General features: G+C 33.7%; 3 protein-coding genes across 3 annotated transcripts; 2 read left to right on the forward strand and 1 right to left on the reverse strand.

Moving 5' to 3' along the window:
- Window positions 1-1872: 1872 nt before the first annotated feature.
- Window positions 1873-5044, forward strand: LOC127104892 (uncharacterized). Its single transcript, XM_051042035.1, has 3 exons — window positions 1873-1921; window positions 3811-4149; window positions 4522-5044. Exons 1-3 carry the CDS (start codon window positions 1873-1875, stop codon window positions 4992-4994), a joined length of 861 nt encoding a protein of 286 aa, XP_050897992.1. The 3' UTR covers window positions 4995-5044.
- A 6669-nt stretch (window positions 5045-11713) lies between these two features.
- LOC127107191 (26S proteasome non-ATPase regulatory subunit 8 homolog A) lies at window positions 11714-14136 on the forward strand. Its single transcript, XM_051044481.1, has 6 exons — window positions 11714-12066; window positions 12252-12330; window positions 12483-12585; window positions 12788-13051; window positions 13346-13457; window positions 13724-14136. The coding sequence occupies exons 1-6, from the start codon at window positions 11962-11964 to the stop codon at window positions 13862-13864; spliced, it is 804 nt and encodes a 267-aa protein (XP_050900438.1). The 5' UTR covers window positions 11714-11961; the 3' UTR covers window positions 13865-14136.
- Window positions 14137-18832: 4696 nt separating this feature from the next.
- LOC127107192 (F-box/LRR-repeat protein 3) lies at window positions 18833-21498 on the reverse strand. The gene is made up of 2 exons (XM_051044482.1): window positions 19432-21498; window positions 18833-18957 (listed from the first exon to the last, which is right to left on the reverse strand). The coding sequence occupies exon 1, from the start codon at window positions 21324-21326 to the stop codon at window positions 19449-19451; it is 1878 nt and encodes a 625-aa protein (XP_050900439.1). The 5' UTR covers window positions 21327-21498; the 3' UTR covers window positions 18833-18957; window positions 19432-19448.
- Window positions 21499-25492: the final 3994 nt, after the last annotated feature.

The following is a 25492-nucleotide window of genomic DNA, read 5'->3' on the forward strand; positions in this document are numbered from 1 at the left end:
CTACCATCTTAATCATTCCACATATCACCATAATTCAACTCTATGAATTATCCACCAATGATACACATACACATTCCTAACAGTATATCATTCACAAATATAGGCTAATTATCAAATATGTACACATAGATTTCATCCCAAAACGAATACAGCATTTAAATCTCAATTGTTCATTTTTCAAACAGTGGTAACCGGTTAACGCTCGGTGAGTAACCGGTTACTATAAAACAGAATTAACAGATTTTTAAGCAAGTAACTGGTTAACGCTCGGTGGGTAACCCGTTACTCAGTTTAACAGAATGCAGATTTTTAAGCAAGTAACCGGTTAACGCTCGGTGGGTAATCGGTTACTGTAAAACAGAATGCAGAATTTTCTGCGTTTTTCATCGTTGGAGGACTTTCGGACCTCCGATTTCGATTTCGTAAAAACCTACACGTTCAGAAAATTATAACTCATACAATACCATGATTATATAACGTTAATTTTCAGTTTTAATACAATTAAATCACCACAATCAAGAGTACTCATCAAACCTAACAATTCCAAACAACCATACAACATTAGGGATTTTAACCTAAACATACATCTACCCATTGACCCGATCATACTAACCCATAATAATAAGGATTCCCCCTTACCTCTTCAATTTTCTAGAAACCCTAGCTCCTCTCTTGTTCTTCCCTTCTTCTCCTCACTTTTCCTCTTCTCTTTCTCTATTGCCTCAAATGATCAAATGAATCCTAATTCTCACTCTCCTACCTCTTATTTATAGTATTATATTTGGGCTTAAAGAGTGATATCTCTAATTTAATTAATAGGCCCAATAAGACCTAATATTTAAATATCTCTAATTAGTTCAATTAAATTAAACTAATTCAATATGCACACCAAGCTAATTAATTCCATTATTCATTATATCTCATATCAACTAAATAATTAATTAACACACCATATTAATTAATATAATCGGTTATTATACTACCTAACAACCAATTAATTAATTAACACTCCAAATAAATAAAATAAAATAATAATAATAATAATAATATAATAATTAAATACTAAAATTAGGTTGTTACAACATGAGATCGAGAAAATATAAGTGTTTGTTTAAATTGCGTAGATATAGTATGGCGGATGAAACATGAAAAATTAATGTGATTTTCGGAATACATAATCATGTCTTGACTGACAAGCTAGTTGATCATACCATTGTATGTCGTCTTGTTCCAGATGAGAGGAAACTTGTTTTGGACATATCACTAAACATGGTGGCGCCAAAAAACATACACGCAACTTTGAAACCAAAAAAAAAACCTCTAAATGTTTCAAATATCAAGCAAATATACAATGTGTGTCCTCGAAACAATAAGGTGATAAGAGGACCAAAATCTGATATGCAACAAATGTTGAAGCTTTTGGAAGATGACACATATGTTTCTAGGTACATAGTTTATGAGGATAAAGTCACCATTCGAGATATAGTTTGGAGTCGTCCCGATTCCATCAAGTTGTTCAACATTTTCCCACTGTGCTCATAATTGATTCAACATACAAAAAAAACAAGTATAAAATTCCACTATTGAAAATTCTACGGGGATGATTTTTTCAATTGGTTTTTCATTTTTGGAATCCAAAAAAGAGGACAATGTTACATGGTTTTGGAAAATGTGCAAGACTATGTTGAAGGACCAAAAAAACATGCCATAGGTGATAATCACTGATCGCAACACCGCATTGATAAATTTGGTTGCAACGGTGTTTCCTACACCGTGTGAATTACTTTTTAAGTATCACATAACAAAAAAATTTGAGAAGTCAAGTAAAACCTACAGTAGGCACCAAACAAGTCAAACTTGAAGATGAAAAAAATGATAAAACCTAGTGTGGTGGTGGAAAATATAATGGATGCATGGAATGGTATAATAAATTCTTCCATGAAAGAATATTCCAAATTTGTAATACGCTTCAGGAGTGTGTGTGCGAGATATCTTGATTTGTTGAAATATGTTGAGGGCACTATTTTGGATCAGGTTAAAGAGAATATTGTTTGTATTTAGATCGACCGGGTTCGATACTTTGGCAATACAACAACAAACAGAGTTGAATCTGCACATGCTAGACTGAAGAATTGGTTGAGAAATAGTAAAAGTGATTTTTGTCAAGATTGGGATGTCGTAAACCAAATGCTATGAAACTAACACAATGGGATACATACATCTTTTGGTCGGAGCATTACTGCATTAGAACACCGATTCAAAAATAACATCATTTATTCACAGTTGGTTGGCAACGTATCTCGGGCGACTTTGAATTTTATTTTTCACGAAGCCAAGCGAGCAGATAAAACAGGTTCAGATAGCTCAAAGTATGGTTATACACTTAGGAATATGTACGATATTCCATGTTTTTGTTAAATTTCAAAGAAGATGAAGCTTGAAAAATCGATAAGTATGGATGAAGTTTGCACTCACTAGAAAAGGCTCCATTTTGATGATAATGATTATGATGATGATGATGTGATGAAGGATGATGAATCAAACTTATTTATCATGACCATGTGGGAAGTGATCCTGTCATACGGTGAACTGGACTTTATTGGATTTGTAATCGCAATGTCGCGGTTAGCAAGAGTCGCCACCGACTTTTCTTTTATCCCATAAGGAAAGGTGGAAAAGAACAGGAAAGACCTTAATTTTAAATTCTTAGGTTCGGGAGGTACTTTATACAAAGGGAAGGTATTAGCACCCTTTGTATCCATGGTTATCCATGGGCTCTTAATTGCTCAATCATTTATGTTTTCTAGTTTGAAAAAGGTGGTTGAGAAAGGTGTGAAAAATGTTTTGCAAAATGAGAATTTAACTTTGTAATGATTCTTGCATGAATGTATACAAAGTGGTTATCTCGTTTTAATTTAGAAAATAGTTTAGAAAAATATAACTCGGCAATGATCCTAGTGCGGATGTATGCTAAGTGGTGATTTTCCAAAAAGATGTTTGAAAGGTGTGAGGTGAAAAGTATATTTTTTGGTTATGAATGAGCAATTAAGGTTATACCTGTCCGAGGTCTTTCCGGGCGTTTCCTATCCTTATGAGGGTAAAACTGTCCTTACTATTGAGAAGTAAGTAGTTTTATCCTTGGGATGTAGAAGGGTCATCGTAGGGTCATCGATTGGTCATTGAAGGCAACAGTTGTGAGGATACCTTAGCATTCGAAGGGACTATCATCATTTAACCGTAGGCTATACCGAAGGGTCATCGAGGGACAAAAATGGTATTTTCGAAGGCAACGTCCGAGGGACTATGATGATTTTACCGAAGGGTCTTTGCTAAGGATATCCCCATATTCGCGGGACATGACCGTAATATCGAAATTGTGGGGTAATAAAGAGAGGTCCGATATCATTTATTTAAAGTCCATGTTTTAAGTTCATTAGGTAATTATGGTGATACCGCATTAAATCGATACATTAAAATCAACACATTAAGGATCACTACATTAAAATTAATTAGGCAATCAATATGAATCTTCACATTAAAGTGAAACAATTTAGAATCCATCTCCATGAAAGCTTCCCATGCATAAAGCGGAGTACCTAGCCGGCTATTTCTTCGGAAGTATGCTAGCCTTTACACCATGAACACACGGATTAAAGCATCGAGATAAAATATACTTGGAAATTGCACCATAAGATAAATATAACAGCCAGGAATTTAAGCCAAATAATGCAGGATTATCATTAGGTAAACATGAAATGGGCAGCAAAAGGGCAAAGCAGCCCCTGGCCTGGTCGCCTCTGCTTCGCCTAGCGAAGGCTCAGCGAAGGCTCGATGCATGGTTTTTACAAGTATGTAAGAATTCTGAGTTTTTTGAAGATATTGTGATGTCGAACCGTTCACAATTAACTCATCACGGCATTGCTTCTGCCATCCGTGAGAGACCAACTTTGAAGTCTCTATCAATTAGTTGGATGTCTAGCAACGATGACATTAGTTCACACTTTATTAACTCTCTGGTGAGTTTGAAGGACTTAGCTTGTCTTGATTTGTCATATTCGCTTATCTCCGATGATTTGCTTTCCTCTATTGCAACCGGAGGTATTCCTTTGAAAAAGCTTGTCCTTCAATATTCTCGTGGATATAGTTATGCTGGAATCTTTTGTTTGTTATCCAAGTGTCAATCTATACAACATTTGGATCTTCAAAATGCTTATTTTTTGAATGACGAACATGTTGTGGAGTTGTCTATGTTTTTGGGTGATTTAATGTCTATAAACCTTAGTCGATGTGGCATGCTCACAGAGTTATCTTTGCTTTCACTTGTAAGTAATTGTCTTTCACTTAGTGAGATCAAAATGAATGACACAAGGATTGGGATTGGGTGAGAGGGTGTACTGAATTCTAATTCTTTCGAGGATTTCGTTGTAAGCCCTCAATTAAAGTCTCTCAGTTTGACCCATAGTTCCTGGCTAAGAGATGAAAGCATCAAAATGTTTGCTTCCATTTTCCCCAATTTGCAATTTCTTAATTTGAGTAATTGCACTAACATATCGGAAGAAGGTATTTTTCATGTTTTGAGGAGATGTTGTAAGATTAGACTTTTGAACTTAGCTAGCTGTTTACAAGTGAAGCTGCATGGAATGAACTTTGAAGTTCCTCAATTGAAGGTGTTGAACTTATCAAATACAAATGTTGACGATGAAACACTTTGTGTGGTCTCAAAGAATTGTTCTGGACTTTTGCAACTGATACTACAAAATTGTGATGATATTACAAAGGAGGGAATCAAGCATGTGCTAAATAACTGCACGCAACTCAGAGAGATCAATTTGATGTATTGTTGTAAATTGGTTCTTAATATTGTTGACGAAATGATATTTTCAAGGCCATCATTGAGAAAGATAACCGTTTCATCTTGCAACATCTTCAATAACAAAAAGTTCGGTGACAAAAAGAGAAGATTCTTTTCGCGTCATGGATGTCTTTTGTTCTAGTTTTTTTGTAAGATGTTTTTTGAACACTAAAATGCAACATGTTTTTTGTTTTCACATTTACTTCTCTAAGTTATTTTATTTGTTAACGTGTAATTGCCTTACTAATATTGGAAGATTTTTTATAAAATGTACAATTTAATGCAAGCAGTTTGGTGTTATATGCCAAATTAAAGTGTATTGCTTTTCATTCTTTTGCCTTAAATTATATTACACAGATAAGATTCATGTATCATACTTATTGAAGACTTCATTGGCAGCAGCATGGGTGCAACGGATATGGTGTTAAGTTATCCTAGTTTTATGCTACTATGATTGTTGTGGAGTGAGGTCTTATTAGCTTGAGGTTGAAGATAACATGTGTTATGACTTCTCATTGTTCTAAGTCAATTCTCTGTTCTAGTATGTCTATAGTTTATACCTTTTGTTTCCCCCTTTTTTTTTTCCTTACATGCATTTTAGAGTAGAAGGGGGGGAAGATTTCAAATTCATGTCAGATTTTGTCGTCAACCTTCAAGTGAAAACGCTTTATTGGTGATAGTAATTTATGAGTATACATTGATTCAAAGACCATATTAATCAACTGCTAAGCCTAAACCTTGAGAAAAAGTGGAGAGTATAAGTTGTATGTCTTTGAGAAGGAGACAAAGTGGACTATAAGTTGTATATGACCTTTTTTTTACCATGTTGTAGAGAGATTGTGAGTTAATTTCAAAAATAATTTTTTTGATATCGAGATTCCATGCAAAAATGGTGTTACCAAGTAACTCTCAAATCTCTGCAAAGAGAAAATTGTTGTAGACTACTTAAAAATTCCTATGAATCGGCCATGATGGTCCTGAATAAGGCGTCCACGAGATGAAGCGCTCCATTGATACAAAAATATATTCATTTTAAATTTATCAACATAAATATATGGTTTCTTCCAAACAATAGAGAGTTTGAGCCCCTCCCCACCTTTGTGAAAAGTCAATCACAAATGCTTATAATATTCGGAGATATATCTTCGGACGCATCTAAAATTATATCAACAAAATTTTTATAAGTGAGATATTTCTATTTGATTCATAAAAAAATTATTCAAAAATGCATCTCCGATATCTAAAGATACACTTCAATTGAAGGTGAAACAGTTCATAATTGAAGCTGGAACAAGTAAAACAACCCATGATTGAAGCTGAAACATTATTCGATAATAAAAGGTGTATTTTTTTTTTAAATAATGTTTTCATACACTTAATGCAGTTGGATCGTGCATTATATAATCCACAATAAATAAGGAGTTGATTTTGTTTTTCATTATATAACATTTCATTTTGACAAAAACAAATTATATTGACATGAGTTCTTGGTTTTTATCTGAAGTATAAAGTGTCAGTCGCATGAGTTCTTGGTTTTTATTTGTAATATATTTAAGATGGTTACATCTTCTAGATAATTATTTATGAGTAAAATAGAGGTGTCTCATTTGCAACCCTTTTATTAATGTGATTTTACGTGCATCTGAAGATATATCTCCAAATACATGAATGATATTTTGAAGTTTCCAATAGTGTGGAAAACACCCTCTAAGGGTGGAAAGAGCAATCACATAATTATTATAATCCCAATTGGGCTTGGTTACAATGTTTAGAGTTTTTTTAGTCAGACCCATAAATGTTAGAAATCATAATTCTAGGGAATGCTCATTATATCCTTATGTATGCATTTCACACCTCTAAAAAGGAAAGATGTTCTTCATGTGTTCGGACGCACTCAAAATCACACCAGACTTCTTTTTCTGAGATTCACCTCATATTAAAGAAAATATGATTCGGAGATGTATCTCCGTATATTATTTGCATATATCCTGAGATGCATATTTGAATTATCCCTTGTACTTATTTGAGTGTTTTTATTCCCTGAGTTGATTTAATTAACGATTGAGTGATATTTTCGGAGATGCATATCCGAAAATGTCAAGTGGTAAAATTGGATAAAACACCAACTTGCATGATCTTCCTCTTCATACTGGAAAAAAAAAGCCTCAATTTTTCAAAACCCTTAAAAAGTTTCTCTCATTCTCAATCAACTTTTCAACACAAAAACATCATTGTATTTCATCACATAAAAGGGAGTAAAAGAAAATGAAATTACAGGTAAAGTTCATTCATTTCATCCCTTGTTTTTTTGCATTAATCAGATTTTTGAGCTGAATAAAAGAACGTTGAATCCTAATATGCATCTTCTGACGAGAATCTTGATTTGTTGAAATATGTTGAGGGCACTATTTTGGATCAGGTTAAAGAGAAGATTGTTTGTATTCAGATCGATCAGGTTCGGCACTTTGGCAATACAACAACTAACATAGTTGAATATGCACATGCTAGATTGATGAATTGGTTAGGAAATAGTAAAAGTGATTTTTGTCAAGATTGGGATGTCGTGAACCAAATGCTTTGAAACTAACACAATGGGATACAAACATCTTTTGGTCAGAGCATTACTGTGTTAGAACACCGATTCAAAAATAACATCATTTATTCACAGTTGGTTGACCACGTATCTCAGGCGACTTTGAATTTTACTTTTCACGAAGCCACGCGAGCAGATAAAATAGGTTCAGATAGCTCAAAGTGTGGTTATACACTTATGAATATGTACGGTATTCCATGTGTTTGTTTAATTTCAAAGAAGATAAAGCTTGAAAATCGATAAGTATGGATGAAGTTTGCACTCACTGGAAAAGGCTTCATTTTAATGATGTGATGAAGGATGATGAATCAAACTTATTTATCATGACCATGTGGGAAGTGATCCAAGATAAATTCATGAAAGTCGATGACATTATGAAATTTCACATCAAAGAGCAACTGAGAAAGATTACATATCCAGAAACAAAGGATTTTAAGCCACCGCCGGAACCATTTAAAACAAAGTAACAACTCTATGTGACAGTCTCCTTCATACTATGAACATGTTGACTCGCATTTTCCAGAATCTCAGACTCCAAAATAAAATAAAAAAGTGTTTTTAAGGGTGCTCGCATTAACAAACCATTTCCTCAACCACCGTTAACAAAAATCAAACACATTGAAGAGATGTCGTTTTTTATGCACAAACACATAGAGCGGATTATAAATGTTGAAGGTGACAAAAATTGTAGTTTTCAAATTGTTTCAGGTTTGCTCGGTAAAGGAGAGAATGACTTCCAATTTGTTTGTCATCATCTTAAACGAGAGATGATGATGCATAGGGAATCATACACAAAGTTATACGGGAACGAAGAAAATTACGGTGCAATTCTCAATGATCTTATTCCTTATCTTAGTGGCCCGACACCGTTTGAAAATGGATGCGCTTCTCGGAATGAGACATCTTATAACTAGTGCTTATGATAAGGTGTGTATTGGTTTAACACGATATGCCTTCTCAGAAATATTATTTCCACTTCGGAGTAAGTTACCTCAAAATTCATCTGAACGCATCATGTGTATTGATTGGCTATCAAAAAAGCAATATTTTGTTAAGGTTTATTTGAAACCGGGATGTCCTATACCAAAGACATCACCGGAGTGGACGACACATTTCACACAAGATGCTGAAACTTGGTCATACCACTTTCTGAAAAGGATGGAATAGTTCACCAAGTTTAGAGACATTGAAAGAGAAATAAATTAGGAAAGGTCAAAGAAGGAACCACAAATAGATTTAGGTAGCGACATATCTTTTAATGCATTTTAGTTTTAATCTAACTATGTAACTTGTTTTTTGTATGTAACACACCGCATAATGTTATAAAATTTGGTGGTAATTTTTTTGACAATTTTTGTGCTTCTATTTTTTGTACTACATAATGCATTGGTTCTGTGTGAACAACAAGGTTGGGTGGATCCAGAGATTCATCTCCAAACACACCGTTTACTTATAAAAAACAACACGAGGGACTTTACGGATGTACATATCTGTAAATCCCCTTATTTCTGAAGAGAGAAAAAATAGGGTGTATCCGAATATGCATTTTTGGATGCACCTTTAAATTATTTTTAAAAAACTAAATAGGGGACTATATGGGTGTGCATCTTCGTAAAAGCCCCTTAATCAAATGATAGGGTTTGTAAGATCCTTATTGATCTAGAACTTCTATAAATAGGGTATTTCATTCCATTTTATTTATACAAACCAGAATGAATACATTTCGTCATCTCGCATTTGTGTATTTCAATGGCGCAAAACCTCCACTTCAATTTTGGATCTTCAGGGATATATTTCTCATCGATCTGAAATCCAAACGGAAACTCTCTAGCGATATGCCAAAAATCGGAGACTTGTCAAGATCGAGTATCATTCACCCTCGATTGACAATGAAGGGAATATTTGTTTCATCAAGCTTGAGCTGAAGACGGATGATGATTTAAAGGTTATGTGGAGTACCTTTTACCGTTACTCAACAAAGGGTCTGATTGAAGTGGACACAACGATTGCAAGATCGACTGAAGATTTTTAAGGATGTTGCAACGTCCTCAACTGCCAATTTATAATTAAATGTAACGTCAAATTTATGTTAACTTTAACTTTTAAATATGTAATGTGTATTTTCAAGTTAATTTATGTTTTGTTCCACTATTTTTTTTATTGTTCCTAGTTGTTTTTCGTTTTAATTAACAAAGCATATTTCAGAGATGCAGTTTCGAAAAACTCACTGAATATTTAACTAAGAAACATAACGAAGATTCATCTCTTGATTAACCTTTTATGCATACGGAGATACATCTCCCGATTAAATTTTAATAAAATAAAGGTTTCTCAACAATTTCATCTGAAATGTGTGTAAAAAAGGTGTATCCAAAGAAGCATCTCCGAACATTAGAGGAAATTTTAATTTTTCATTATGATGGAAGAGTATATATATATATATATATATATATATATATATATATATATATATATATATATATATATATATATATGGATGGAAAGAGAATTTTCCGACTTATATAAACACATACCATAATTGATTCCAAAATGGTCCTCATTCCATAAAACAAACATAAATAATAAAAACAAAGACTTAGTTTAAAGATAAAGTTTAGTCTCACTTATGAAGTTCACTTTGTCTTATTATGCTTGGTTACGAGGCTACAATATTATTCGATGAAGTTCACTTTGTCTTATTATGCTTGGTTACGAGGCTACAATATTATTCGATGAGAAGGTAATTTAGAGTTAGTTCATAGAGGAAGTCTTGCATATGCACAAAGTTTGTACACAAAATTGAGGCACATTAATAAAAAAAAATAGAAAATATAAATAATTAAATAGTGCATATTTTTATAATATTTAAATGATATATACTTTTATGTGTATGTACTCAACCGATGATTTGTTGAGGTTGTCACCAAGTAAGTGTTTCTCTAGTCAGATTTGTTAAACTACAGTTTTACACGGTCACTCTGGTGCATCTCCACGGTAGTGAATCAGATAATTGGTGTTTTTGTTGTCCAAACTGCATCATCGTTTGAGTATATACACATGAGAAGTAGAATCGGATGGTTGGGAACCTCGATGTTGTGAACCATCAAATGAGTTAACATCGACTTGTGGCCTCGTGATCCTGTCTACGACCCTCTCGCGTCGTACATATGCGGTTTCGGACACACGGTCAAGCCTAATTTTGTCAGGGTTGTTTTTCAACCATTGAGTCAGCGTTAAAATCAGAAAGTCACATAAAAAATTCAACCAAAGTGCAGTCATATACAAATTCGAAGATACATCTTCAAAAATAGTCCAAACTTAATCCAGAGATGCATCTCCAAATGAAGTCGCGATTTTCAGCCATGGAAAAAATCCCATTAACCTCCAATCAAATGGCCATGCATGTCCACATTAGCTACATACTTCGATTGCACTACAATTTAATGTAGCTTAAACAACGTGTGTTACCTAAAACATCATTCAAAACAAAAACAAAAAATGAAATGGAAACTTACCAAATCAAAGTTTTAGAGATGAGAAGCTTGAATGGAATAAGTAATTTTGCAGCAAATGAAGTATAATGAACTGAGTGAGTTTGATGAACTTTCTCAAATAAGGTTTGAAAATGGTTTGCAGCAAAAGAGCTCAAATGGAGTTTTTTGAGTGACTTGGGAGTATATAAAATAAAAACGTCTAGAGACACATCTCCGTAAAACTCCATAAATTTATATGAATTTAAAATTAATGGTGTTTATGGAAGGTTAACCTCATATGCATAAAGAGATGCATCTCTAAATTAAATTTTAACAAAATAAATGTGTCTCATCAATTTATGTTGAAGAGTGTGTAAAAAAGGTGCATGTAGACATTAGGGATAGTTGTGACATTTAATGGGAGGACAATCTAAAAGTGGGGAAAATAGTGATTTCGTATCATAAAAATATCTCGTTTATATTTTTTTCTCTCAAAATAATTGTCATTTTATCCTATCAATAAAATATTTTTTTTCTTTTTCAATATCATATTTTATCATTAATTTTCATTTGAGATTAATTATTATACACTGTCGGTGTAAATTACACGATTCATCACCATCACCCGTTTGCATTACTTTATAGATTTTTAAAATAAAAGTCAAACTTGTTTTAATATCCAACGGCTATGATTAACTGACGATATAAAATCTTTTTACAGTGTTAGTGTATTTCAATTAAATTCTTTTTATTATATTCGATCACTCTTTTAATTAAATTTAAAATGTGTATTCTACTAAATAATATTAATAATATTAGTTAGAGCAGCTTTCTGTGTTCCTTTTCACCATCGCCACTAAGGTCTTGCAATCCGATTCCACTTCAATCTTCTCCATTTCAGACGATTTCGCAAGCTTCAAACCATACTATATAGCATAAGCTTCCACAATAAGCGGGTCTTGAAATCCACTTCTCTTCTCCGTCATCGCTGTCGTTCTTTTATTCGAAGCACTCAACAACTGCATTTGCAAAATATCTAAGAAATGGATCCAAAATTAACCGAGATTTCTCAGCTCTTCGATCGATTTAAGGCTGCGTTTCTCAGAAACGACTTTGATTCCAGTTCCAATCTCCTTTCCCAGCTTAAGGTAACTCTACAAAACCCTACTTTATTTCTTACCCTAATTTCAATGCCCCTTTTGAATCAATCAACTTGCTTTTCATAATGGGAATTTTCATTCGGTTATACTTGTGAAGTAAAACGTTTGTGGGTTGATTCGGTGTGAGATCGTGATTGTTATTGCGCGTTTTGGATAACCTGTTTCACTTGCAGGTGTTACTGACAGGGTTCAGAAGTCTTCCACCATTGTTTGCAGATACACCTAATGCTATTCAGGAGTTAACAATAGCAAGTAATTTTCTTCATTCCAATCACTTGCTCTGGCCTTTTTTTCTTTCTGTTTGTTCACGCTCCTGCAATATCAAATGGTGAAGAAATGGTTTCTAACTATGAATTCATTATCTGAAATGTGTTTTTTTTCATATTTGTTATTGAAATTGTTAGGGGATATATATGAGCATGCTGTTGTCCTCAGTGTAAAAATAGAGGATCAAGATGCATTTGAAAGGGATTTCTTCCAGTTGAAACCTTATTATACAGATGCTCGGTAACTGATTCCACCCCTTTATTTACAAGTACATAATATTAAGTTTCTAATCTCGGATAGTGAATTTAGAAATAAAACAAGAGACATTATATGTCAAAAACGACACACTAGTAGTATCTGCATCAGAGTGTAGTGCTATATCCAACTCATCTACTTTCTTGTTGAGCTATTATAATTTATGGGGACTTTTCATATGTTGCAGCAATCGCCTTCCACAATCTCCTCAGGAGTACCCAATACTTGGTCTCAACCTGCTGAGACTACTTGTGCAGAATAGGATAGCTGAATTTCATACTGAGTTGGAATTACTTTCGTCCACTGCTCTAGAGAATCCTTGTATTAAGCATGCCGTGGAGTTGGAGCAATCTTTTATGGAAGGGGCTTACAACCGTGTCTTGAGTGCTCGGCAGACTGTGCCACATGAAACATATGCTTACTTCATGGATCTTTTGGCTAAGACAATCAGGTAAAGGTTGTTATCATTATTTCTTATAGGCTAAGCATACTAGATGATTGAACTCAACAGTTAAACTGGAACTCAATCTGTGTTTCGTTATTTAGTCGACTTAGTAAGCCTGTTTTTGTATTGCTTCCGAATAAACTCCTTTCAAGTTTCTGCAATGGAAATTTGGCATAAGCACAACTATTATTATAATTTTGAATATCCACACCTTGGCTGTATGTTATTTTTTATTTTTTATTTTCTTGCATATAGATATCATTTTGCTGATCCTTTTGTATTGTTCTATAAAACATTCAGAGATGAGATAGCAGGATGCAGTGAAAAGGCATATGACTATCTTTCAATTAATGATGCTAAGCAAATATTGCTGTTCTCCAAAGACCAGGAGCTCTTGGAGTATATTAAAGAGGTTAGAATCGTCACTGCCCTTAGCATATCTAGTGCAAGCATGAGTGGGAAGAGACATTAATCTTGCCTAAGCACTGTACATTGATGTTGTATAATCAAGTTTAATTTCTCTTATCACAATACATGATGTTATCATATATGTTTCACGTTTCCAATATATAGTGATCTTCTTGTACTTTTACTTGATGTGCCTAAATCTGGCTGCACAATAATCAGCAAGATATATGTTTCACGTTCCCATTCTAAATTATTATCTACTGATTGCAGGAGCACCCTGAGTGGGAAATTAAGAACGGTTCTGTCTTCTTTCAAAAGGCAAAAGACTCTGCACCTTGCAAAGAAATACCATCTCTGCAACTCATCAACCAAACACTTAGTTATGCTAGGGAGTTAGAGAGGATTGTCTGAAAGGAAATGCATGCAAATGGGCCTGAGTTTTCAGAAATTGCTATCACTGTCTTTTGAAGTTGTTTACCTCTGATTCAATGTGGAACTAAAAAATGATTTTATCTGTGGATTGTTTCTTGGTGTAACTTTTTCTTTCTTCTTTACTGTGCTAAAAATATTCTATACTTGCATTGACTTCTATGTCGTAAGAAATAGATAATTATTGAGGATGTAGTTCAAATTTCAAATACGATGTAAGGTTCATATTTCAAATCAAAGTGAAATTTAGTGTATTTGGTGATTTCTTTTTAAATAACAAGGTTTTTCAAATTAAATTCCAAAATAATCAAATTTTCAAGAAATAAATAAATAAATAACCACTTTTTTCTCCTTATATCAGCTTACGCATCCAACTAACCATCAAAGAAGACGTCCAGAGCCTTGGCGCATGCATGCAAAGTCAATGCATGTAGGCGTCACATGCATTGATGCATGCATACACTACATAGTGTATGCGCCAATGCATGGGACGTATGCTCCTTTCATATATTTTTTTTTTAAAATTTTAAATATTATAATTATAATTAATTAAATGAAATACTGAAAATAAAAATTATATTATATTATAATGAAAAATGACATAGAATTGATAAGAAATTTAATGACTCGCACAATTGAAACGCTCATCTATTTTACATCCAAGTGTGTTAACCTGTATTCGAGGTCCCCCACGATTTTCTTGAGGTTTTTGGGGTCTTTGAGTGTTGACATGATCCAATGGTGGCTGTTGTGAAGGTCCGGTGGAAGGTCCAACGGTATTTGATAGATGTGTCATCATTTGTCCTCAATATCTGGGGGATTGACGCCAACAGCGCTTCCGTAATTGAGTTCGGTGCCTTTGTTGTCGTTGTGGTTGGGTGAATTGTGGATGATATGGTTGCCCGAATTGGGACATTGAATCGGTTTGGAAACGAAGCAATGGTTCCTAAGGTGTACTATAGTCAAACAATGGTTGGATGTTATGGTAATGGGATGTTTGGGTGTTCATTGGTGGGGGACTACGATGACATGATGTTGAATCGTATGAATCATATGGGCTATAGACTGTTGTGGTGGTTGCGTATGGTTGTTGGTGGTTAGGGTTTAATTCTTGGTTTTGAGTTTGGATGTGTGGTATGAATGAGTTGCGAGGTTGGGTGTTTGGTTGTTGGGTTTATATGGCAGGGTGATGGTGTGAGGCTGGTCGCTGGGTTTAAATGGGTGAACATTGTTCTTGGACGGGGATTTGTTATTGGGCGTATGATGACGAAGCTCGTTGGTGTGGATCAATCAAATACCTTGGCTCATACACAAATTATGGCGTTGTAACCGACCTAAACCATTTCATATAATGTTGAGTTGGTCTAGCACCCTGTATGACTGGTTCGTTTAAGATGTGTTATCGTCGATCCTTCTAATGACGACACATCTCTTTTGCGAAGTCTCTGCAGTCGGAATAATCTCATTGGGCATCGACTCTTTGTTGATGTCAATCCTCCAAACACATCGGAGGTTCTGAAATTTGTTGTTGCATGCCGAACTACAATTTTACACGATCACTCTAGTGCATCTCCACAGTAGTGAATCCGATAATTGGTGTTTTTGTTGTTCAAATTGCATCATCATCATCATGGTTAACCTGATGATGAAGATCCAGATATGACCTCTAGATAAACTGTACAAGAATATGACATGATTAAATGATATGTAATTGGATAATTTTTTAAAGTCAAATGTAGAGTTGTGTAGTAGTATTACATCGTCTGGTCCAATGTGGTATAATAGATTGCGATAGACTACTACATCATGTTTCAGACACCTGTTGTTGTTCATCCCTTTAACTGACCACCTAGATTGCGATAGACTACTACATCATGTTTCAGACACCTGTTGTTGAAAAATATTATTTGCAGTTAGTTGTAATATAAAGTCTAATAAATTGGATGCTAATTTTAAACTTACTTTGTTGTAAAGGGGAATATGAATGGCTTCTCGTTTTCCGGGGGCGAGTGACGACATTCTTGACGAACTCCACGCTTGTAGCAAATACGCGCATGAATAAAAGTACAAATGTATTTTTTTTGGCATTTTTACACAATGCACTATATGGATGGGCCAAAACAGTTGAACCCCAACGTAAAATTTTAAACTTACTGTATTACCAGTACTTCCAAGAAATAAAAAATTACCAAATAGAATCATAATATAACACCGAGCTTTAATTATCTTTTCATACTCGGTAGATTCTTCGGTTAATTTTACTCCCACAATATTGTTTAAGATATTTTAAGTTAATACCTTGACTCATAGCTTGACCAGAAGTCTCTCCTGTAGTTGTGTCTTTACACAAAGGGCACCCAATAATTTATTGCATATAGAGTTATCTTGGTTAACTCTACCATTTACGACCTTACCATCGATACGTAGACCTAACACCATGTAGACGTCCTCAAGTGTGACGGTACACTCACCGAAAGGAAGGTGAAATGTGTGGGTCTCAGGTCTCCATCTCTCTAACAAAACAAGAATAAGTTTATAGTCAACCGAGTATGAGACTATGTTGAGTAGATTACCAAAACTGCATCCTCGAATATATGATTCTATCAAAGGATCGTGTGGTACATATTCATGTACACGGTATCGAAATCGCTTTGGGTCCTAATAAAACACAAGTAAGAAATAAAGTAAGAAGAAGTAATAAACAATAGAAACATAACTAAGAAATAAGTAAAAAAAATAATTAAGAAGAAGTAATAAGGATAAGAAAAAGTGATAACATACAAATGTCGCAATATTGTTAATTGTTCCTCGATGTTCATCACCCATAGTCAATAGAGACATAATGTTGCAGAGAGATTGACCTTGGCAGAGAGATTGAGCGTTGCAGAGGTTGAGTGTTGTATAGGTTGAGTGTTGCATATGTTGATTGTTACAGATATTGTATGTTGCAGATGTTGAGTGTTGTGAGTTGCTGCAATACTAATAGATGAGATAGGCAGCATGTGAAGCATGTGAGTATGGGCAAGGCTAGGGGGCATGCATGTGAAGAATGGGGTAGGCATCAAGGCTAGTGGTGCATGCATGTAATTAGACATCCATGGTAATAGGCGTCAAGGCTAGTGGCGCATGTCTTACTTTTATCCATGCAAGGAATAGGCGCCAAGGCTAGTGGCGCATGTCTTACTTTATGCACCATTGATAAGAACGCCTGCTTTGGACTATTAGGGCAAAAACATCTTCTTTGAAGGCGCATGCTTTGGCTAACTTTGGATTATTAGGGCAGAGAATCATGCAGGCGCATGCTTTGCATTGTCTTGTCTCTACATGGAATCTTGCTGCATTATTTGCATTGTATTGTCTTGTCTTTGTAGATTATTTGCGTGATCAGTACATTCCCTGTCTCCCCTATTTAACTGCATGCTAATATGAGATCAATGCATTCACCATCAAACACTAAACTTACATTTACAGAAATGTCTGTATCACCATATTACATGATCGGTGCTCATACCGATGGTGAAATATTTGAGCATCACTTATTCGGTTTTTATTTTCGCAACACAGAAGTAGCTCGGTTTACAATAAATCTACGATCAAATTTTTCACATTTGAAACAAAGAATAGAAAAGAAATTGCAGTGTAATCAGGTGGGACAAATCATCTATAAAAATCCGGTGTGGTTTGCAGACAACCAAGTAAAATTTTATCAGTTGAAGATTTGAGATGATGACGATGTTCAACATATATTTGTCAGTCATGAACAATCTGGATACAATGATATAGAGTTATATATATTACCATAACAACAACAAGTGTCTACATGCATCAATGCATGTGGCCCCTACATGCATTGGCTTTGCATGCATGCGCCAAGTCTCTGAGCGTCTCCTTTGATGTTTAGTTGGATGCGTCAGTTCAACTGACGCATAAATAGGGAAAAATGATTATTTTGATATTATATTTTTTTGAAAAATTGATTATTTTGAAATTTAATTTTAAAAAATTGATTATTTAAAAAAATTATATTTGGTTATGCCATGACACATTTATTTTGAATGTTTTTTTAGTTAAAATTATTTTATATTTTTGTAAAAGTGAAAGTATGCTACTATTTATACTGTTCAGTTTATCGGGTAAAATTTGTTGGTGAAGGAAAAAAAAATATAATCCTATAATAATTTGGATAACACATGTAGTAGCAGCCAGTAGTTGTAGGAGTAATGATTTGATTCAAACATGATTATAAATACCAGAGCACCCTCTCCCCTAGATGATTATTCAGGAGAAGTAATTGCTCCTAGAAAGTTGTTAACTTATAGCTTAGAAACATCTAAAGCTAGAGATTGTTTGTTAAAAACTTCTAATGGAAAATAATATGCATCAAGACCCAATCAAAAAACGTCGTTGTGAAACATGTTTTGAATTTTTTATGTTCTTTAACAAGGAAGCTCTAGGTTATCGTCAAGAGACTAAAAAATGAGATGGTTGTTAAGAAAGTTATTTCGGTTGAATACAAGCTATGTAGTATTGTATTTGAGAAAATAGGTTCAAAAGCATGGATGAGCAGTTTTGCAAAGATTGCTATTGAATCAAAAAGCCTTTCATTTATCAAATTTGGAAAGGTTGTTTCTGAGAGAAAAAACGAGTCTTTCAAATTGCTAAATTTGTTGTCAATGTTCAAAGTCTTGAGTGGTTTAATACTGAAATTTAATCAACTTTTAGAGGAGAAGCTTGTGAAGAAATTAGAATTGTGACAAAAGATCTTATTGCAAGAGTTGTGAATGGTGCTAGTGAGATATTTTGGCAACTTGCAGAACAAGTAAAGTTGCAAATAACGGCTTGTAAGACTATATCATCATAAATGAAAGACTACAATATTTAGCAATGATAGTTTATTTATCAAGTCAATAAGCTAGAATGTCTAGATGATATAATACAAATGTCAATCACATATGTAGCAGAAATTTATGATTTGTATTAGTTATACGTAATGAATACTTTGTCCAATAATTATATTTGAATTTTGAAGTCAACTGTGATTTCATGGATCAGATTCATCATATAGAAGAACACACCTGTGGATTAATAGACCAAAGTAATGCACTATTATTAAGCAGTATAAAACTACAAGCAATATTACTTGACAGAAAACAAAAACATCTAGGAACACTTTCAAGCACCCAAACTGATAATTTGATTAAATAGACCACTAAATGATTGCAAGTTTTGTTCAATAAGAAATACTTAACATAAATTTGACAGGACGCATAGAAAACTCAGAAAATTAACAGCAGAGAAAATCGTGCTATAGGAAGTATGCAAAACCCAATATACCAAGGAGGGCTGCAATAAGTATGACACAAATCTTATCAAAGTAATATAATAATTTAAGACAAAGTGATGAAAAGCAATACAATCAAAAATTGCATGTAACACTCAAATATTTGCATATTCATCATATGCGAACTAATGAGTAAATAATCAGTTGTAAGTTGACATCTAAAACGAAGTAAACTCTCATAGAATTAAAGTTGAAAAAGAAAACTTACATTCAAGAGTTTAAACTTCAATAGAGTACTTTTAGAATGCTAGTAAATACGGCATCCATGACCCGAGAAAAATGAGGTGGAGCAATTATCTTTCTTAAAAATGGGCTTGATGATAACATCGAGGAAAATTTATCATGCACTTTACGACAATTCTTCAAATTGATCTCTCTTAGTTGTGTGCATTTTTCAACCACATATTTCACCCCTTTCCATGTGACATAATGACAATTTCCAAGGTTCAATTGCAAAATCCCACGACAACCCTTTGAGATTGCACAGAGTGTTTCATCGTTAACCGTTGTACATGACAAATTCAACACCTCCAATTTAGGAAGTTCAAAGTTCATTCCAACAAGTAGGTCCACTCTTGAACAATTGGCTAAGTTCAAATGTCTAATGTTACGAAATCTCCTTAACACTTGATCGATACCTTCATCATATATAAATTGGCAAGAATACAAATCAAGTAGCTGCAAATTGGAGAAAATGGAAGAAAACCTTTCGATAGTTTCATCTTGTAACCCTTTACAAAATGCCAAATAGAGAGACTTTAATGGAGAGTTTACAATACAATCCATCGAAGAATTAGAATTCCTTACACTCTCTTTTCCAATAGACATGAATTCCATTTTGATCTCAATAAGTGAAGGACATTTACTAACTAGTGAAAACATGGCTGCTTCTGTGAGTCTTTCACAACGACTAAGGTCTATAGACATTAAATCACCAAGAAATAAAGACAACTCGGCAACACGTTGATCATTCAAAAAACGAGCCTCTTTAAGATTCAAATATTGTATACGTGGAGACTTGGATAGCAAAGTAAATAGTCCGGTATAACTATAGCCTTTACAATTTGGGAGATCAAGCCTTGTCAAAGGAAGACCCTCCATTGCAATAGAGGAGAGCAACTCATCCGATATCCTCCAAGCGAACAAATTAAGTGAAGTCAAACCCTTCAAACTCACCAATGAGTGAATGAAAGGTGAAGTAAGGGGGTCGGAAAAGCACCATGATAAGGAATAGCAAGAAGAAAAAGACCTCAATGTTGGCCTCTCGCGGAGAGCAGCTGCAATGCCAGACAGGGTTATGCCCCAACAATTAGTGATGCTAACCTCTTGGAGAAGCTTACAGTTCTTGAACAAGTGGAATATTAATTCGTCGGAGATAAAGTAATTATGAGAGAGGTTAACTTTGCGGAGTTTGGACAGTGCCAATGAAAGATCCTGTGCAAAGAGGAATGCAGTTTTGTCATATTTGAAGCGAGTAGGGTGACTGAGGTCAAGTTCTTCGAGCAAAGGGAAGCAATCGGCAATGAAAAACATGTCGGTGTCATAAAGAGTAGCAATGTTGGAACATTTGAGAGATGTCAAAGTTGTAATGTTTTTGGAGAAAGCTCGCAATCCTTTCGTTGGAATCTTGAGTTGGTTAGATAGATTGAGTGATGTGATTTTCAATGGAAATCCAGAGATTTGGAGGAGAATATCGTCGAGATCACCATCGTAGTAGGATGATAGGTTAAGGGAGGAGATGTTGGAGAATCTACCGAAGAGGCCGTCGTAGAAGGAGGATAGACTGAGGGAGGAGATGTTGGAGAATCTACGGAAGAGCTGGCATGTTGGATTATAGACAGTGAGAGATGTTCGAAGACGATTTGTGACGGAGAGAAACTGTTTGGATACGATGGAAAGAGGCTTCAGATGACTGTGGATGTCGTTGGTGTCGTGGTTGATAAGGAATTTGAAGATATATTCCCAACATTCATCTGGTAAATAAACATTACTTGAAAGCATAGTTACTGTTTTGGTTCTAGTTTGTAAGGAGGAAGAAGAAAGCATTGTCATGGTTTTGGTTCTAGTTTGTATGGAGGAAGAAGAAGAAATCATATTACCCATCTTTGATTTTGATTTCAGAGTTTCCTTTCCTCTTCGTATTGAAAACTTCTGTACCGCCGTAATATGATGTTAGGTTAAATCCAAATTTTAAGGAACTCTCAACCTTGGATTTTGGGTTTTTGGAATTTAGATTATACTTAAATTTGATATTTTTTAAACGGAAGGCCGAAGCCCAAAAAGAAACAACAACTAAACAGAAATGATTTTAGGGGTCGAAACCCCTAATGCATCAAGCGAGATGAAGGGAATAATTTCTGCATGGCACTAAAAAAGTTTGTCATTGCGTCAGCACATTGATTAGCTTCACGATACATGTGATTAATGCTCAAGTTTGTCATTGCATCAGCGTAACGATTTTGAAACACATCATAAGCACTCGCTACAGAGTATTCTCCATATGTATTTCCTCTCCATCTACAAACATCTTCTCTATTGTTCAGTCTAGGTGAATGGATGTCAAGGATTTGATTAGTAATGTTTTAAAGAAAGATATTGGTTATCCTCTCCATATTCCAGTCTCCATTCTCTAAGATCATTACTCTATCAATTTGATTATTCTCCGAGGGAGTGGTGACAACTTTTTAAGTGTATTATACTATCTTTTATTTTGTGCTAAAATTATTATGTGCTAAGATTTTTATATGGATTCTTAAAATATTTTAATTTTTTTTAATAGGTTTTTAAAAATTAAGTTGAATTCGGTTTATTTTTTGAATAAATTATTATTTACACCTTCTTCCTGTACAGGTCATAACTTGAGTTAAAAAAATTATATTGATACGTTCTAATGTGCATTGGAAAGTCGAAAGGATAAGATATAAGTTTTTTGTTGAAGTCAAAAACAAATTAGGAATTCAGAAGAGTTGCATAATTCATTTTCAGTTCAGACTTAAGAAAACACTTAATTTTTGGGTCGATTTTGTATTTATTTATTTTTGTCGGTTGCTATTAGGCCTAAATTCCTTTACTCTATTTAAACAAATTAGTAATTTTAGGATTCACTATTCAGCATTCACGAAGTAGAAAATAGGGCATAGGAAGTCTATGGAGAGCTAATTCTCATAGGATTGATCTGCTGTATTCGAATTCCACTTTGAGGTTTTTATAAATTTCAATTTAATTTTGATTTCTTTTCAATTCTTCCTTTAAACTCGTTTGCTTAATTCGATTGTTGTTTTTAGGATATAGCTGATTAAATTTGATTGTTTGTATGATTCTTAACTATAATCACGTTAGCGTAGTTTTTTCGTTATTGTGTTTGATTAAGTCGTGTTTGCTTAAATCTGTTTCTTTAATTCAGAAATTAGGAACACACATCATATAATACCAATTGCGTTTATCAATGAGTTTTGTAATCGAATAGGATCAAATCCGCTTAGGAAATTGAAATTATAAGAATAGATGATAAGTCGGAAATCGATACAATAAATTAGCTTATTTATCAATTTTGTTTTTACCTTAATCATCTTCAATTTAAATTATAAACCTAGAAAGTCCCCCTCATTATTACGATCGTTTGGTTAAAACATTCAAGAGTCCTTGCGATACGACTCGAGTATCGTTTCCATTTTACTACACTTTTAAACTCGTTTTTGACCCGTGTGCTACAACGAATCAAATTGGCGCCCTTTTCGGGGACTCTCTGTTTATTTTAGCCAAATTTGAAATCCTAGTTTAGAGTTTGTTAGCAACTTTTTACTTTTTTTATTTTTTGTTGATCTTTAGGATTGTAGTATAATGATAAGTATTCCAGCCTATTAGGTGACACTCTTTAAGCTACTGTTTCAAATTACTCCGAATATTTTCCATAAATTCAGAAATAATTCAACAAACAATACTCACTTAAAAGAAACTTTTAAATGAATTTGACCCTCAAAATCACAAATTCCTTGTTTTTCTATTTTATTTGATTTTTTTATATATATTTTCGAAAATATTTGGAAAAAAATTGTAGTCTTATTTTAATTTTATTAGATTTTTAGTGATATTTCCATATTTTATTTTAATCATTTTCATTTTTTCAACAGTTTTTCTCATAAGAGACATCGTTGATATTTTCATAATTGTTGCATTGCTGACTTATGATGCATGACTACTAGTGACTCTGATTCTGTATTATTCTATAATTTGTTTGATTCTGATTTTGAATTTGATTATTGGCTGAACAAAGAACCTTAAAAGAACTTGATGCATTTGATTCACTTTTTGTCGATTTCCCTTCTTTATATGATTTTGAAGACATCTATACTTGTGATGTTTATACTGACACTCACTTATGTTCATTTTGTACTGAAATTGAAGTTGTTTTACATAGTGATATTTCTTAATATTTCTTATAAGATTTCTACTAACAAAGTTGATGATGCAGATGTAAATGTAGCTCTTGCTGCCAAAATTTTGTCATCCATTGAGCAACCACCTGCTTTAGAGCTAAAAGTCATTCCCTGTGTTTTTAGAGTTTAATGAAAATTTGCGTAATAATTTTATCTAAACTTGAATATGAACATGAACAAAAAGTGTTGTAAGTATTAAAGAAACATAAAAAAAAATTGGATGGACCTTGACTGGCATTTCTGGTATTAGACCGTCCATGGGTATGCATAGAATCTTACTTTAAGATGGAGTAAAAGTAGTGAGGCATCCCCGAATGCGGCTTAAAACCTTGATTTTGTATGTTATGAAAAATGAGATCTATATTGCAATAGAGTACAAAGAGAATACCACATTCACTTGCCAATTTGACACGTTTACTTATAGAAGGATGATTTTTGATCTTGGAATAAAAGGTAAAGTCAATGGTACAAATTTCAAAGTCAATAAACACCACCTCAAGCCCCACATTAGAAGAGGAAACTATAGAAGAGCTCTCATTGGGAAAGACTACTTATGCAGTCATCTATCCGCATTTACTTTTCTTGTTTTGTTTTCTTCATTTAATTTTGTTGTTTTGATTTCCCAAAAAAAATTATGTATGTTTTTTCGTTGGTTTTTGGGGTTGTATGCGTAAGTAATTTCTTCATTCTCTTGACTAAAGATTCATGGTGTGATGTGAGTGATTTGATGTGCATTTTTAGTATGATAAGTATGACTAAATTCTGAATTGTGCATCATTTGTGGTAGATCGTTAACCTTTGTGAGATTTTGAGTATAATAATGGATAACATTCAAAAATTCATCTCTTTCTTTCTTGTGTGAATTCACTCATGTCTGTTAGTCTCTAGAACTTGATTTGGCTCTGTTTGAAACTGGTTGATTACTTGTGCACACTTTTATTATAAAGGCATGTTGTTTATGTCTTATTTTATAGTCAGATAGCCAAAAAGTCATCCCTGAAAAATATTATCCCTTGTTTAAAAGTTTCATCCAGCCTATTTATCTCATTTTTTGTTTATAACTCATTACAAGTTTAAAAGTGAAAAACAATGTTATCACTCAACTCAAATGGTTGAAAGTATCTTGTTTGGAATTGTGTGAGATTGAATAATTATAGTTTTGATATTTCATTCAAAAGTTGACAGAAAATAGAAAAAGAAAAAAAATAGAAAAAGAAGAAAAAAAATAGAAAAAGTAAATAAGGATGACAATACATATTCCTTCTAAAAAAAGAATAAAAAGGAGAAAAGAGAAGAGAAATAGTTGCAATGTTGTTGTTTGAAAGTGAATGAAGGTTTATTGAGTTCAACTCTTGCAGTTTCTTTCAATTTTTTTGACCTTTTGAACTTTAGCCTAGTACCCCCAAGGATCTATCTCACTGCTACCTTTGCCATGTTACAACCCGATTAAAATTCATTTTGATCTTTGTGTGCATGTATTTTAATTGTAGATGTTAGAGTCTTTTCAAGGCTATGATAGTATCGATTTTCACAATGTGGTTTGAGTGTAAACAGACAAACTAAATACTTGAGAGTTGAGAGAATTTTATTCGGCGAGGATCTTGATCCTTATGATGTGCTCTTTAGTAAACTATCTGCTTATTTGCTTTGATTGTCACAGAATCTTACTCACTAACACCATATTCTTTAAACTTGAAATTGGGATTTTGCTTGTCATTTGTCATTTTGAAAACCTTTGAAATTGCATGTAATGTTTTGTTCTATTTTTTTTGCTATGAATTTTGAATTTGAAATTTTGCTCGGAATGCAAAAATTTTAAGTATGGAAGAATTT

Source organism: Lathyrus oleraceus, chromosome 7 (assembly GCF_024323335.1).
Source record: "Lathyrus oleraceus cultivar Zhongwan6 chromosome 7, CAAS_Psat_ZW6_1.0, whole genome shotgun sequence".
In the NCBI taxonomy this organism is placed as follows: Eukaryota; Viridiplantae; Streptophyta; class Magnoliopsida; order Fabales; family Fabaceae; genus Lathyrus; species Lathyrus oleraceus.